Here is a 16,276-nt window from a genome sequence, read left to right as displayed (position 1 = left end):
CTCCAGCTCCTCCCGCCTGAGTTTTTGTTGCTATGGTCAGGCTTAATACTAGAAACTTCTCCTTTCTGTTTCTCAGACAACGTCATCAGCCTTGAAAGGTGCTATCCAGTTAGGCATTACTCACACTGTGGGAAGCCTGAGTACCAAACCAGAGCGAGATGTCCTCATGCAAGATTTCTACGTGGTGGAGAGTATCTTCTTCCCCAGGTACAGAGGTTAATGTTCAGGGAAATGTCCTGGGAAATGTTTTAGGGGTTCAGACCTGACTAATTTAGTCACCTGCCCAGTCCTTTAACCTGAGTTTAGTTCAGCTAGGCAGATCGGGGTGATGTGGGACTGGAGAGTTTGGAGAACAGATGCTGACCCCTAGATCCTTCCATGAGCCTCTGGCCCATAGAGTGAGCACTCACACATTAATGCACGGGTTAGGAGGTAGCATGCATCTTTTGTGCCTGTGACTTCATTCCCACGTTATGCCTTCCTGTCACACTGAAGTAACTGACTGATCTAATCCACTGGTTCGTGAAGGAGGGCTGTCTCGGCCTGCCTCTGGGTGACTCTGAATGTCTTCCCAGGGTGGACCCCCTGGATGACAGAGACTAGCTCTGGCCTCTTCTATTTCCTTCCACAGCGAAGGGAGCAACCTGACCCCTGCTCATCACTACAGTGACTTTCGTTTCAAGACATATGCGCCCGTTGCCTTCCGCTACTTCCGAGAGTTATTTGGCATCCGGCCTGATGATTACTTGGTAAGCGTCTGGATTTTAGGACCCTGGGGCGCCAGTATCAGAGGGGTGCTCCCAAAGGAAGACCACTGCCCCCGCCCCCCCAGTCTTGCTCCAGTTTTTCTTTATACAGAATTGCATCTCTGGTGTCTCTGAACCTCTTCCTGTCTTCTCTCTGGGCCCCAGTACTCCCTCTGCAACGAGCCACTGATTGAACTCTGCAGCTCTGGGGCTAGCGGCTCCCTTTTCTACGTATCCAGTGACGATGAATTCATCATTAAGACAGTCCAGTATAAAGAAGCAGAGTTTCTGCAGAAACTGCTTCCAGGATATTACATGGTGAGGGGGAGAGGAGCCTGGCCTGGCCTGGCTGCCTGAGCTGCCTGCTCGTGGACAAAGCTGGGCAGTGGGTGGACGGGGCCGGGCAGTGGGACAAAACAATGTCAGTGCTTCTGTCTTGAGAACATAGTTTATTTCTGTGCTTTTTGCCCCATCTCTCTTGCCTCTCGATGGCTGAAAGGGGTTTCATTTATCTGTCTGGTTTTAAGTGTTGTTCGGCTTAATTAGACTGTCCTACCCGAACGGAAGATTCAGTGACTATTCTCAGTCAGCTCTTAGATGGTGGAGTAAGGTGGGTTATTTCCCTGGATAGTACTCTATCCCATCTCACACTGACTGATTTCTCTTGGCGGTTCTAGAGGAGAGTGTATTGTAGCCGGGGTAAAGGGTAAGACTTTTTCAACCCTGTTGGAGGAAGAGATCCAGCATACATTCAGTATCCTGACTGATCCGTATGTTGGAGGAGCTGTGGCACAGCTTGGTGGTGATGCCATCATTGAGATAGATAGATTGGAGGCTTCTTTCCGGCAGTCGGATTGTGCCTGAATCCCATGGAGGAGACACAGAGAGGGTAGATGGCAACTTTTGCTCTTGAGTTTCACTGAAATCAGCTAACTGGCTCTTTATTTTCGTGCGCCCAGAATCTCAACCAGAACCCTCGGACTTTGCTGCCCAAGTTCTATGGACTGTATTGTGTGCAGGCCGGCGGCAAGAACATCCGAATTGTGGTGATGAATAATCTCTTACCACGGTCAGTCAAGATGCACGTCAAATACGACCTTAAGGGCTCAACGTACAAACGACGGGCTTCCCAGAAAGAGCGAGAGAAGCCTCTCCCCACCCTTAAAGACCTGGACTTCTTGCAAGATATCCCTGATGGTCTGTTTTTGGATGCTGACATGTACAATGCTCTGTGTAAGACCCTGCAGCGTGACTGTTTGGTGAGTTGGTCGCATTTCCCTTTCTCAGGCACCCAGAATCTCCATCCCTGAAACAGCCTGGTTGTTCTTAGGCCTGAAGTCCATGGGAATGGGACTCTGTTCCTTAGCCCATATGCCCCAGACTTCATTTAAAATGGCTTTCACATTAGCTCGTTGCCACGCCTGTTCCCTTTGTACTTTCTCCCTGTGTATCACCCCCATCTGGCTGTGTTTTCTTTCCTACCTAGCCTGGACCTCATTCTACTTATTTTCATATTAGTACCATCACTTCTCACATCTTGGTCCTACCTGCCTTTCCCAGACTTACATCTTGGAAGCTAGATGCTAAAAAGCTGTGTGTACTAGCATCTCTAGATTTATGATATCAGCTCCACCTGGGCCCTCTGTATTGCTTATCAATCCATTTTCTGTTCCTCTCAGCAGGGATTTCAGATATTTGATACTCTCTTCAAACCATTTTCCAACTCCCATGCTCCTCCTCGTTTCTCAGAAAACCACCTCAGCTTTCTGTGTTGTCCTGTCTCTCTGTCCTGCTCCCATGACAGACTGTTACTGCGTCTGCACTTAACCTCCTTTCTCCCAGCTTGGGGGGGTATTCCGTCAGCCCGTGTTGTGCTCTGGGTCCGTTCCCTCCTGTCCTCTGTCACTCGCATCCTTTCCCTCTTCTGGCTGCAGCCTCTACTGGCTGTGTTCTGTCTGCATGCAGACAAACTCCTCTCTTCCGTCTTAGGGTCAGAAGAGGACTCTGTGTGAGTGTCCTCATCTGCTGATGGCTCCATTTCTCCTTTTCCTCTCTCATCTCTCACTCGCGCTCAGCCCACCATGCCGTGGCTGTTGCTTTTACCACTTCAGTAAGCTGCTCCCCCCGACGGTCACCTCGATGTCAAAGTCTTGACCTTTCTCTAGTGTTTGACACTTGACTGTTTCCATCTCCTTAACATAACTTCTTTTGGCTTTTCTGACACTTCTCCCTGCTGATTTTTCTACATCTTTGGTTATTCTTTCTCAGGCTGCTTTTACAGAATTACCTTCCTCTACTCGTCCTTAACGTTGGCCATCCTCGCCGTTCTTTGTTCACCCTGCATCTGGTTCCAGGATAATGCCTGTTTTAGTTTGAGTCCTCTGGTTGCAAGATCTAGAGACTTAACCAAGGGGGCAGAGGGTTTTTTCAAACTACACGCAAGAATCAGTCCTGTGTTCTCTTCATCTCTCACTCCACCCCCACCAAAACACCCTTGGTGGAGCTGCATCAGCAAGTGAGCTCTTGGAGCTGATGGGAGCGTACCCTTTCCCCCCGTTTTGGAGTGGGAAGAGGGTTTAGAACGTCAGGATACAGTTCAGACTCCGTGTCTTGACGGATCAGGTCCGTGATTGTCTTAGCCCTGCCAGCCCCTCCAATCTGCCACAGCTAGCCCTTGAGTTTACATTCAGCCAGTGCCAAAGTATACCTCTCTGCAGGTACCGTGTTGCTGCAGTGCCTCCAGGCCCTGCGAGTAGTCTTTTCCTCTTTATTTACTTGGACTTCTTTTTGCTCCAGATTTATCCTCATAAACCTATGTGTATATCACTTCTGATCTCCTCTGTGGTACTCCTCTATCAGTAATTACTTCCATTATTGCCTATAGTAGGTGTACTGCCTTTATTTTACATTCGTTTCCTAGGTTATAATACCCTTGAGGACAAAAACCCTCCTTTATGTATCTTTCAGTCGCCATACCCAGGCACAGTGCTTCCACATGGTGGTAATTTAGTAAATGTTGAACTGAACTGAAGAGGTAATACAAGATCCTGTGACAGAGCAGATCTGTCACAAGGTGTCCTTTTACCGAACCCTCCTTCTGGATTCTTTATAGCACAAATAAATATTCCTTATTCTCTTGAGAATATAATGTTCTTTTCATGAAGAGATACATAGAAAGAACAAATAAAATAGGACTTGTGGGCTAGGCTGTGAGGACGCTAAGGGGATGTGAGTACAGAGTGACTAGAGTAGGTTAATAGGCTCCCTTCCAAGGTGAAGGAGGAACAGAGGATAATCCTCTGGTTAGTACTGGAGGCTCACCATCAAGAGTAATTCTATCATGAAAGCTGTGAGATCCTGAAAAAAAGCCTGATACCACCCAAATCTTAGATTATCTTTTTTCCTTCCATTAGGTGCTGCAGAGCTTCAAGATAATGGACTATAGCCTTTTGGTGTCAGTCCACAACATAGAGCACGCACAGCGAGAGCCCTTAGGCAGCGAAGCCCAGCCCTCACTTGACACTCGCAGACCAGCCCCGCAGAAGGCCCTGTATTCCACAGCCATGGAGTCCATCCAGGGCGAGGCCCGACGGGGTGGCACAATGCAAACTGACGACCAGTAAGTGTGTTCAGGGGCACCAGGAAGGAGGGCGTAAGTTCACAGCCTCAGCAGATAAGTCAGCAACATGAACGTTCATAGAACTGTAGAATCAGCTTTCTTAACAATACGAAAGGAAAGGAAGAGGTCTGAAATTCAGGGTTTGTAGTATATCTGAGGCGAGCTGTCCAAGATTAAAAAACTTAAAAAAATTATACTTACAGTCATACACATGTCTGCAGATTGCATTCAGACTGTGAAAAACAATTTATTATAGACTTGTTTATGAAGGACCACCATGGGCCTGTCTAGAAAGTGTAGTTGCTGAAATGCCACAGATGTCTTTTAGGTGGTTACATTTTTAAGGTGTCCCATGATGTGACTCTTGAAGAGTGTCCTAGCAGGTAGGCGTAAATTAAGAGAAGAATGTACTGAGTTAACTGGGAGAGCATTCTCAGAATTACTGTGCAGGAGTGATTTTAGATTCAGTTTTGTAGGGCTGGGGTGGAAGAGGCAGGTAGGTGAGATTTGGAGAGAAAGAGGGTATAATTCACACTCGAGGGTGGTTCTTGGGGCTGAAGGGAGGATCCTCCTCTTCCCCAGTTTATGGAAAACGGTAACAAATGTGTGTGCGTCTCACTTCCCTGTCCTGATTCAACTCAAGGTTAGAAGAAGCCTCTAGCTGCTAGCCAAAATGTGTCCTTACCATTTCCTCCTTGTTTTCCCCAGTATGGGTGGCATCCCTGCCCGGAACAGTAAAGGGGAAAGGTTGCTGCTTTATATCGGCATCATTGACGTTCTGCAGTCGTACAGGTGAGGAGCACGTGGATCTCAGACGGGGGCAGGGAGGATGCAGCTAGACCTTCACATGTCTCTTTGAGATTGGTTTGTCTCCAGGTTACTCCCGAAGCAAGAACAGTGCGTCGTTGGAGCCTCGGGTTTCAGACATTAGTTTTATTTCCTTGTTTTTGGCCCTCTCTTGGGTTTCCTCCCCCAGCACCTCCCCAAACATGACATGCACCTTCTGTGGAAGGCTGAGTCAGTCACTGGAAGCACCAGGTTAGAATACACCATCTGTCTGATTCTTCTTCTGTGAAAAATCTGTGAAATGAGTCACACCCCACATTGGGACATAGCTGGAGACATGTTCCTCTTTTCTGCAGAGGGCCACCGTGTTCTGTAAACAATATTAGCCTGTGGCACTAAGGGGCAGTGAGATGGTGAAGAGAGAGGAGTTGGAAATGTTAGACCCCAGTTCTGCTCCTGGAAGGTTTCTGGTCCTAGTGAGGACTGGGCGGTACTTGTTGATAGACCTATCCGGAGGAATACCATCCAGTGTTAACTCCCCCTTTCCAACTTGCCTGTCCGTCCCTCTGGCTCTCCCTGACTTGTCACGGGCGTACCGACTGACCCTTCCCGTGGGATGTGAGTTGACTTCCCTGGAAACATCACTGGTCCCCATGCTGAAGAAACACTGTCGGGCCTGTTTTCTGGAAAGCTAGCGTGCTTTCTCAGCTTCGGAGTTTTCAAGTTTTTCTTTACCACAACCCCTTTCGTCCCCTAAAATAGAAAAATATTAAGGTTATTCATTCAAAAACTATGTGAATGCTTCATAGAACTTTTCTTGGCAGGTTTATTAAAAAGTTGGAGCACTCTTGGAAAGCTTTGGTACATGATGGGGTAAGTACCAGTCAGCTGGAGGCTCTCCTCCCCGCTCTGCCTCCCTCACTTCTGATCTGCCCTGTCAGTCTCTTCCATTTCCTCCTTATTTTATTGTGGGTTCTACCCTTCTGCTAGGGTCTCAGCTGAGGGGAAGGTGGCCCTTGGACTAGAGACCCCCTTGCTGGGCTTCCCCCTTCTAGCCCTGCAGCCATCCCTTCTGTTCTGCAGGACACCGTGTCAGTGCATCGCCCGGGCTTCTACGCTGAACGATTCCAGCGCTTCATGTGCACCACAGTGTTCAAGAAGATCCCATGTAAGTGGCTTCTACCAGATGACCCCCCAGTGGCCCCCTTACCCCAGGAGATGGGGGGCAGGACACCTCTGTCAGAGAGCTGCCAGGGCCAAAGGCCTCTCCTCCTCCACCCACTTCCTGTGAGAGCTGCTACCCGTCCTTGTGTCCGTCACTCTGTCTGTCCCGGTCATTTCCAAGTGGCTGCTTTCCCCCTGGTTCTCCTGACGTGTCCTTGAGGTGAGGGGCATTTCTGGGGAAGTGGCGAGGTTGCAAAAAAACGTATAGTTGGAGGTGTGGGATCCATGCCACAGGCTGAGGTAGGCAGAACCAGGCTTCTACGGACAGAGATGAGCAAGAATGTTACCAGGGTTCTGTTGTCCATCCGTATCCCCAGGGCCGAGGACTCTCAGACTGGGATCAGGTGATCGGAGAAGCATTTACTGATTTCTCCGTAGCAGGTGTTCTTAGTCTCTTCTCTCCGCTGGCTAGGTTGGGCAGTGCCCGTGTTCTGCTGTCCATCGCTTCCGTGCGGCTGCCGCTGGCACATTCCAACTCCTCCTTCCCACCTGCTCATCGTAGGCATCGGTTGTCCCTCCGTAAGGCAGGAGGGACCTAGGCATACCAGACAGACTTAAGAAACATGGAAAGATTGTTCCAAAGTCTTTTCAAAGTGATATATGAACAAATGTGACTTGTCATAGTGCTGTGTCCATAGTACTAAGAGAATGTAGAACAAAGGGGTTATCTTTGTTAGATTTCACTGGAGGATACTGTTAAAGAAGAGAATTATGGAATGGAAGATGTTTTATCAGGTTAACACAGGTCCATCCAGGTTACAGGTATGAGCGGGGAGATGTTGTGTTTGTGGCACCTTTCCGCCAGGTTCCTTGCCGCTTTCCGGAGTGACGTGAACTGACACCCTTCCCCTGAAGGGGAGCCCATCTTTGTGGCCGTTAACCCTTCTTTCCACTTTGCAGAACAGCAGCTTTCGGTGTGGGGAGCACTGACAATTTGTGTCTGTGTCTTGGTGATGGTTTCTGAGGTGGGTGCTAAGTAGGCTCTCTCTTTCCCTTTTGAAGTGAAGCCCTCTCCTTCCAAAAAGTTTCGGTCTGGTGCATCTTTCTCTCGGCGAGCGGGCTCCAGCGGCACCTCCTGCTGCCAGCCAACAGTCCCTGGGGAGCACAAGGCCCAAGTGACAACAAAGGCGGAAGTAGAGCCAGGTCAGCACCAGGGTTGGGGTCCCCGTGTAACTGGCACCCTCGCCCTTCCTTCTCAGCCGCTATTTGAATTGGCTAGGACCTCTCTCCCGCTTCCTGTCCAGGAAAAGCCACGTTGCTACGTATGTTTCCCTGTATTCTCCCTACTCCATTTTCTTTTTTCTATTTATCGATTTTCTTCCCTTCTTTCTTTTTTTAGGTGTCCACCTGGGTCGTCCTGATGTTTTACCTCAGACTCCACCTCTGGAGGAGACCAGTGAGGACTCGCTTGTTTCTGAGCCCAACTTCACACCTGTCGTTGGAGAGGGTTTGCAGACGCTAACTACAAGGTTGGTCCTTGGCCCCTTTCTCCATATCATCTTCTTTTCTGTCTCTTCAGGTCCCTGGGTGCGTACTCTGCAGGAAGACACCTCTGTAATTCCGTTTTTTTCCAGGCATCGTTGTTTGTCTTTTGCACTTCACTAGATTTTTGCAGGTTCACCTTCTTAAGAACTCGTTTTTAACTGTTTAGAAAAGTGTGTCAGCATTTCTACATCTTTAGAGGGTGGAGGGAAGCCTTTATGTGCAGATTTTTTTTGTATTTCATCAAAATAGCACAACTAACCCTCATCTTCTGGTGAGTTGAATAGAATTCCCATCCTGGGATTTGAGTATGGAAAGATTCCTGGGCAGTAAAGACAATGGATAATCAATACTTTAAGAGAATCCAGTGTGTAAAGATTGTGATTTGATTTTGTTACATGGTATGTGACTTATGTAATGCATCAAATAAGTTACCCCAAAATTTAATGGCTTAAAATAGCAAACATGTATCGTAATTTCTGTGGGTCAGGAATCCAGGCACAGCTTAGCTGGGCCCTCTGGCTCAGGATCTCTCATGAGGTTTCAGTCAAGCTGTTGACCGGGGCTGTCAGGTCTTATCTGAACTCAGCTGGGGGAGGATTTGCTTCTAAGCTCACTAATGTGGTTATTGGCAGGATTTAGTTCCTTGTGGACTGTTGGGCGGAGGGCCTTAGTTCCTTGCTGGCTGTTACTGGAGGCCCTCGTTAGCTCTTTGCCAAATGGGCCTCTCCATAGGGCAGCTCAGAACACAGCAGCTAGCTTCCCTCAGAGCGAGTGAGCAAGAGAACATGCACCTAAGCAGAAGCCACAGTCTTTTTGTGACTTGATCTAAGAATTGACATCCCATCTCCTGTGCTGCATTTCCTTCACTAAATCTAGCCCACTCTTAAGAGGAAGAGACTGTATGATACTGTGAATTCCAGGAGTCAGGGAGCCTTCACAGTCTGCCCTCTGGCTCCCAGTGGTTCACGTCCCTCCTGTGTGCAGAACACCCCCTCCCAGGGCCTCCAGAAGTCTCGTCCCGTTACAGCATCAGCTCAGAGTTCTGAATTTTGTCATCTGAATCGGGTCCAGGTGTGGCTGAGGCTCCCTAGCTGTCGTTCCTTAGCATTGCTCCTTGATAGAGCGCCTCTCCGTCTGTGGGACTGTGAGACTAAAGAGACAAGCTACCTGCTCCCCATACGCCCAGCGTACAGGGTGGGCTAGGCCTGAGGTAATCACTAAACGCATTTCTGTTCAGAGCTGTTCTGAAATCCAGGAAATGCTAGAAGTTCATGGATAAATCTTCAAGCATGGGAATAATTCTCCATCCTTCCTGACTCTGCCCTCTCGGCTCTTGGTTTTGCCTCCTGGGTTTCCGTGTTTCATGAAAGCTCGAATGTGTTCGCAGCTGAATACTTTTCTCGTCTTCCTTCCTGCCGGTAGAATTTGGGGGGTCCAATTTTGCACTGTTTCTATTTCGAGGAGCCTGGGGGGCGCAAGTAGTTTGTGATCAGCTGCTAAGCTATAGATTGGCGATTCAGATCCACCCAGAGGCACCTCAGAAGAAGGGTTGGCAAACTGCTGCTGTCAACATTACAGCCCAGAAAACCCTATGGAGCATTTCTACTGTGTAACATGTGGGGGTTGCTGTGAGGCAGAATCGGCTGGCCAGCGGTGGGTCTTCTTTTTCTTTAACCCTGTCTATTTCCGTCCAAGTTGGCAGTGTTTCTGCTGTTAATAATTCTTTCAAAATTTGTGGGCCTCCTGTGACTCTTACTGGGGTTCACTGCATTAGACAAAAGCCACACCCATAAATCTCTTCTTGATAAGTCCTGAGCTTCGTAAAGGCCCTGTTGTTCAGTTGAGAGGATCTGTGGGACCCTTAATCTCTTTGAATGGCCTTTTGTATGACTGAGCGGTGCTCTGGGGCACCATCTTTGATCTTTTTGAGGTCTTCATAAAATGTTTTATAGTCAGACTCTCAGTTTCATCTTTAGACCATATTTTCCTGGCACTGCCCTGGATTTGATCTTTGTTAGAGAAAGCCACTTAGTTTTAGAATTGTTTGCTATTTGGAGATGCTGAAAATTTTCAAAACCATCAAGTCCTGGCTTCTTTTTGTTTAACAGTCCTTCCTTCGATTTATTGCTGTCCTCTCACATTTTACCATAAGCAGCAAGAAGAAACCAAGTGGTATACTTTGAACACTTTGCTTGGACATCTCTTTAGCTAGATCACCCAGTTCATTAGGCACATGTTCTACTTTCCTTATATCTGCAAATAACATTGTGGTAAAACTTTACCCTACAAGACGCCCCGTTTGTCTAATTTTAAATAAAGATTTTTCTCACTTTCCTTCCATCCCTCACCAACAACCCACTTAAAGCCCAAAATTCTACTGTGTGTTCAGGGCACTTTAAGCTTTCGCTTAAATTCTCCTCTCAGCCCACTTCCCTCTTCCAAAGCCACCCCCACATAATATATTTTTTTGTTCCTGTGGCGCCTCACTTCTAGTTATTAAAATCTGTGTTACCTATTGTTGCATAACAAATTAGTCATGTGTTGCTCAATGTCCACAATACAGTACGTTCTGTGAAATAGGACATTAAGTGATTTGGACGTTGTGTGACCACCATGTTATGAATGAAGATCCTTTCAGGCATTTGCTTCCAGAATAAGGCAGTTTTGTGCATATTAAAAATTTTCTGGGCCAGAGAACCTCCCTCTACAATTAGTTTGTCTCAGGTTTCAACAAATTCTTCCTCTGCCTTCACATCAGTGCTCACAGACTCACCGCTCACTTTCATGTTACACAGCGACAAGCGTCGTTTGAAGCGCTTGAACCACCCAGAGCCAGTGCTAAACTCGATGTCTCTGTCTAGTCCTGCTTTCTCTTTAAGCATCTCAAACAAACTTCGTGCCTTCGCAGTGTCCATCAGTGTGCTGCGAGGGACTCGCCTTTGTGTGTGGTCCTCAATCCACATGGTTAGCAGTTCCTCCATATCTGATGTAGGTCCCTCTCGCATTTTCATTAGCCTTGTAGCTTTCACTGGAGTCAATCCTTTAACAGCTTGGAAATTTTTTCTTTGTTTATGAGAGTCGTTGTGATTGTCGAGTGCGACATGCCTAAATCTGCTAAGTCCCGTTCTCTGATCAGGATTTCTGAACTGTATTACAACCTTAGGGGACCATGGACATACACACCTTCAGACGTTACTGGAAGGGACATTAATGTGGTGCATTACTGTACCCTAAACCTTAGCGCCTGAACACGACAAACACTTATTATCTCACAGCTTCTGTATGTCAAGGATCTAGATGTGGCTTAACTGGGTGTCTTTGGCTCAGGGTCTCTCAGGAGGTTACAGTCAAGCTGTTCCCCGGGGCAGTGGTCTTGTCTGAAGGCTCACCTGGGGGAGAATCTCCTTCCAAGGTCACTTCTGTGGTTGCTGGCAGGATTCAGTTCCTCGCAGACGGCTGGTCCGTGGTGCTCCCTCAGTTCTCTGTCACACAGCCCTCCCCATAGGACAGTTTACAGCACGGCGCCCCTCAGGGAGCAGGCAAGAGAGTGAGAGAGCAGGAGCCCAAGTGGAAGCCAGTCTTTTGTTACCTAATCTCGGAATTGACCCTCCATCACCCGTGCTGCATTCTGTTTATTAGAAGAGAGTTGCTAAATCCAGCCCACCCTGAAGAGGAGGGAATCACATAGGGCGTGAATGTCAGGAAGGAGCCCTGGTGCTGCAGTGGTTAAACGCTCGGCTGCATACCGAAAGGTCAGCCATTTGAGCCCACCAGCTGCTCTGCAGGAGAAAGATGCAGCAGTCTGCTTAGCCTTGGGAACCCTGTGGGGCTGTTCTGCTTTGTTCTGTAGGGTCGCTGTGAGTCGCAGTCGACCCGATGGCAGTGGTTTTGGTTTGGGTGTGAATGTCAGGAGGTAGGGGTCGTTGGTGGCCACCTTAGAAGCTGCCTACCACCCCTGCGGTCTGAAGACAGGAAGAGGCTACGAGGAAGTATCCTACAGCACTCAGGAAACTAGCTAGTTAACTCAAACCGTGCGCATCGAAATCTGGTAGTTTCTACGCCTCTTTTGGAATCCCAGATGATTGAAATATGGAGGAAGAGTATGAGATGGGACTTGAGAGGAGAGTCTTCTTTCTAGGTTGTATTCTAATTCTTCTCTGCCTTGTTTTTTTTTCCCCCCTGCTGTTAGTTCATCCCTCCTGCAAAAGCTTGAAATTACAGAGTTATCCCATGTGAGTATCTGGGGTGTGAGGATGACCGGTGGGATGGAGCAGGGATGAACTGGCTAGAGGGCGTGGGTGCCCCTAAGCTGCCTGTTTTTATTTTGTATTTTTTGTACCTTTGTACTTGGCATCTGAAGCTGAAGTGGAAGAAAACCTTTTAACTCTGCCAGCCATTCCGAAATTATCTTGAATTCCTCTCCTTCCTCCCTACCTAATACCCCCACACCCTGAACATTACACCTTTTCTCTTTTCAGTGAGTATCAAACCTCAGAAGGCCTGGAACAAGATTCTGCCATCTCTGTGATCCCAAGGTGTCAGCCTTTGCCCCAGCAGTGCTGAGTTTCCTTCTTCCTGGTCATCAAAAAAGGAGTGTAACGGAGGCTAGGGGAGCTTTCTGTCTCCTTCCTGAAGAAGAACCTTCTCTCCTTCCCCTTCCTCCGGGTGGGCATTAGTGCCTGGGACAGTGGAGGACAGCAGCTTCCTTTCCATGCCAGAGTTGGATGGCACAGATTTCCAACTGGCTAACCTTGGCTTCCACAATTGAATTTTTTGGAACTCCCCATCTTCAGACTGAAAGTGGGGTTGCTGGGCTTGGTGGTTTTCTTCCCCACCATCTACCTTTCACCAGGAGCTGGACTCTTCATTTGCTCAGGACAGGCTGGCTGGCACATCACCCCGATGTTAGCGCTTTCTCTCTGGTCCCTTCAAGAAGATCCCTGTAACCTTTGTAAAGGTTTTTGGTGGTGTAAGGGTGTTTAACCGCCTCCAAACCTCTCATTTTAATTTTTTTTCTTGAAAAACTGTGTGCACAATGCACAGTTTCAAGCCAACCAGTTTCAGATCAGAACTTGAGACGTGTCAGAGAGATGCCTGGTCGTAGGGTTGCTCCGAAGACTGGCGATCGTGGAGCGGAGTGTGGTGTTTGTTCCTCTCGATGGGTTCTTCAAGGCTGCAGGAATGGAGAGAGTGGTACCTGGGGTAATCTGGACCGTTGGTGGAAACCGTAGGCTGTGAACTAGAGCCCTTCCTAGGCAGAGCCTCCTCACTGCCGCCATGATGCTTGTTACAGTTTTGCGATTTTAAATGTATTCTGCTTGTTTTTCTAAATATGAAGACTTACCCAATGAATTTGAGAGCCTTCTCCAAAGGAGATTTCCTCTTTGCTCTTCCTATCTTCGTCAACAGTGCTCTGCTGTCCGTGAGGCTGACGGGAGAAGGGGTCACCTGTGTTCATTTCACAGGTGTTCCCTATTTTATGAAGCTAGAGAGTATTTACTTAAACTCACAGTGAGCCAGCAGATGGTTGCCTTGCGAAGGTCATTGCTGTGCCACGTGGCTTGTCCCCTTTCTTCGTGCAGGAAAGATTAAAATGGGCTGTGTAAGCCCTCTCCAGAAATTGCGGTTCTTTATCAGGGGAGGAGGGGGCCTGGCATCTCAGGCAGATCATTGAATTCCCGTATCATCGCCTCTCCATCCCACCCTCCCGTGATAGTGGGTTAGTCCGTACCCCCAAGTAACTGTCTATATTAGACACCTCCAGCCGGTTTCCGGCTGCCTGTCTTTGCTGCCGTGTTCTTTTTTACAAGAAGGAAAGAAACAGTTCTTGCTATTTTTTTTTTGTTTTCATAATTTACTATTTATGATGTATTTAAGTGTTTTATTCAGGACAAAGTTCTGTAGGGGGTGGGAGGGGATGTTTGAGGGCGGGCTGGGTCTTAGGGATGGGAAAGGGGAACGGAAATTTTTATAAAGTGTCACCGTTTGCCTCTGCTTTGTATTGTTCAGAAATGGCAAATGCACTATAAAAGTGGTAAATATCTGGTTTTAATGTATTAAACTTTTATCAGTTATTTAGATCTCTGGTTTCTTCCTGGTTTTTTGTCATGTACTGTCTGCCCCACCCTCCAGGCTCAGCTTTGTTCATGTTTCCCTCAACCAAAGCTGCATCCTTCCCAGTTTCCCTCACTCCAGCTTCAGTCGAACTCAGGCGGGGAGAACTGGGTTAGTTCACTACCTCTCAGCATCCACCCCCACCATTTTAACAACTTGAACTTGAGAAGGAAAATTCCTGAATGAATATGAGCAAATTACCATAGGTCTTCCGCCCAGGTTGCAATGCAGTGAAACTGAGGGGTGTGGGGATCCAAAACGCAGAATGGACTCAGGCTTAGGAGGAAAGGAGGACAGTGGGAAAAGCCCGCTTGAAGTCATTTGCCCCTAGGGTTCCCTCTTTCTTCCTCTGGCCTAGCCCTAGGCTGTCACTCTTAGAAAAGTATAGAGACTGTTTCTCTTAACTTTGTGTTTTGCCTCTCTGTAAGGTTTTACTGTGATGGGAAACTGGGCAGAAAGATGGGCTTTTTCCAAGGCATGTGTGTATGGGTGGGAGAGGCAGCACTGGAGAGAAGCAAATGAACTAAACATTGCTGTCTGCATACCACTATCCCCATCTCCTTTCAGATCAGTCTATAAATATTTACGCAGCAGCTAATGAACGTTGTACTGGGCAGTTGGAGGTCAAAAGAAGTAATCGTCCTTCGAGAGACACAGTATCTGGGAAACACAGAAGCCTGCTCGATGTGATACAGTTAAGGATTTAAGTTCTCCAAAAGAGTGACACAGAACATAAAGGAGGAAGAACACAGAGATGAGAGGTTACTGTGGGCTGGAAGTTTGGGGGAAAGTTTTACTTAAGCACCAAGGCCTGCAGGCAGGAGGATGGTCTGGTCTAGAACAGAGAGACCCTGATGAAAGCAATCGTGGAGGGAGAATATTGGGATAGAGGCAGAGGCAGCATTGGAAACCCTGCGTGCTAGGCTGAGGAATTTTTATCTAACTGTAGGCAGTGGGAAACTGGAATGTTTCTGCCCCTAAACAGGACGTGATCAAAACAAAAATTCAGAAACCGATCTGTTAACAAAGTTCTATCAGAGTGGATATAAAAAACAGACCAGTTAGACTAATAACTCAGGTATGGCTAAGGAGAAAACATTTGTCCCTAGGAGGAATTTAAACGTGTTTTAGGCTTACGTGGTCTTTCGGCTACTCTACCCTCAGCTCCTCTCAGCTGGGCTCATGGAACTGCTGAGAGGGTGGTGTGGGTAATCTGTGTTCAGAGAGTCCCTCTAGCGGTGAGCAGCAGCCGCTGTTGTAGAGCTGCTCACTGCAATCGACAGCTGGGTACAAGTAGGCCCTCCTGGTATAAAACTGGTGTAATTAAAAGCTAGGGAGATGAAGATCATAGGATAATAAAGCTGGAAATCCTCCTCTGGTCTAATGTTTTACTCTAAAACGTCAATTTCAGCTATTTCTGGAAGATATTTCCAGAGTTGGAGTCTCATTTATCTTTTCAAACAAGATTTTTTTCTAACACAAAACCATAACACCATTATCACAACTAAAAAATAATTTCTTAATATCAAATATGTAGTCAGTGTTGAAAGTCACCCTGTTGTGTCACAAGTGAATTTTTACAAATAAATATTTGATCCTATTCTCAAATTACAAGTTTTCACCTCCACTACCCAACTACCTCTTGTTAAGGTCTTGTTTTCCACGTTGCTAAATATATCAGTATTTGCCACATTACATTGACAGGGAACTGCCAGAAATTCAGGCCGGATTCAGAAGAGGACGTGGAGCCAGGGATATCATTGCTGATGTCAGATGGATCTTGGCTGAAAGCAGAGAATACCAGAAAGATGTTTCCCTGTGTTTATTAGAATATGCAAAGCCATTCGACTCTGTGCATCATAACAGATTATGGATACCATTGCGAAGAATGGGAATTCCAGAGCACTTAATTGTGCTCATGAGGAACCTGTACACAGATCAAGAGGCAGTTGTTTGGACAGAACAAGGGGATACTGCGTAGTTTAAAATCAGAAAAGGTGTGCGTCAGGGTTGTATCCTTTCACCATACCTATTCAACCTGTATGCTGAGGAAATAATTTGAGAAGCTGGAATATATGAAGAAGAATGGGGCATCAGAATTGGAGGAAGACTCATTAACAACTTGCATTATGCAGATGACACAACCTTGCTTGCTGAAAGTGAAGAAGACTTGAAGCACTTACTGATGAAGATCAAAGACCACAGCTGCAGTATGGATTACACCTCAACATAAAGAAAACAAAAATCCTCACAACTGGACCAATAAGCAACATCATGATAAACGGAGAAAAGATTGAAGTTG

General features: G+C 47.2%; 1 protein-coding gene across 10 annotated transcripts in view; it reads left to right on the top strand.

Annotated features, from left to right (window-relative positions):
* The window catches only part of PIP5K1A (phosphatidylinositol-4-phosphate 5-kinase type 1 alpha), a 44,665-nt gene extending 30,661 nt beyond the window's left edge, over nt 1-14,004 (top strand). For 6 of the 10 annotated variants that reach the window (XM_023724524.1, XM_023724527.1, XM_023724521.1 and 3 more), the window contains 10 exons: nt 77-207; nt 632-749; nt 912-1,064; nt 1,706-2,005; nt 4,160-4,365; nt 5,074-5,157; nt 5,976-6,024; nt 6,235-6,319; nt 7,378-7,518; nt 7,715-9,084. In XM_023724524.1, the coding sequence (XP_023580292.1) occupies nt 77-207; nt 632-749; nt 912-1,064; nt 1,706-2,005; nt 4,160-4,365; nt 5,074-5,157; nt 5,976-6,024; nt 6,235-6,319; nt 7,378-7,518; nt 7,715-7,980 (1,533 nt within the window). In that variant the 3' untranslated portion in view covers nt 7,981-9,084. Of the gene's footprint in view, nt 1-76; nt 208-631; nt 750-911; nt 1,065-1,705; nt 2,006-4,159; nt 4,366-5,073; nt 5,158-5,975; nt 6,025-6,234; nt 6,320-7,377; nt 7,519-7,714; nt 9,085-12,049; nt 12,093-12,338 lie in introns of those variants that run through there. The other 4 variants (XM_023724523.1, XM_023724522.1, XM_023724530.1 and 1 more) reach the window with 3 other exon arrangements.
* The last annotated feature ends 2,272 nt before the right edge of the window (nt 14,005-16,276 follow it).

Source organism: Trichechus manatus, unplaced genomic scaffold, assembly GCF_000243295.1.
Source record: "Trichechus manatus latirostris isolate Lorelei unplaced genomic scaffold, TriManLat1.0 scaffold00250, whole genome shotgun sequence".
Lineage (NCBI taxonomy): Eukaryota > Metazoa > Chordata > Mammalia > Sirenia > Trichechidae > Trichechus > Trichechus manatus.
The sequence above is the reverse complement of the archived record's forward strand: the minus strand, read 5'-3'. Positions and strand labels throughout refer to the sequence as shown.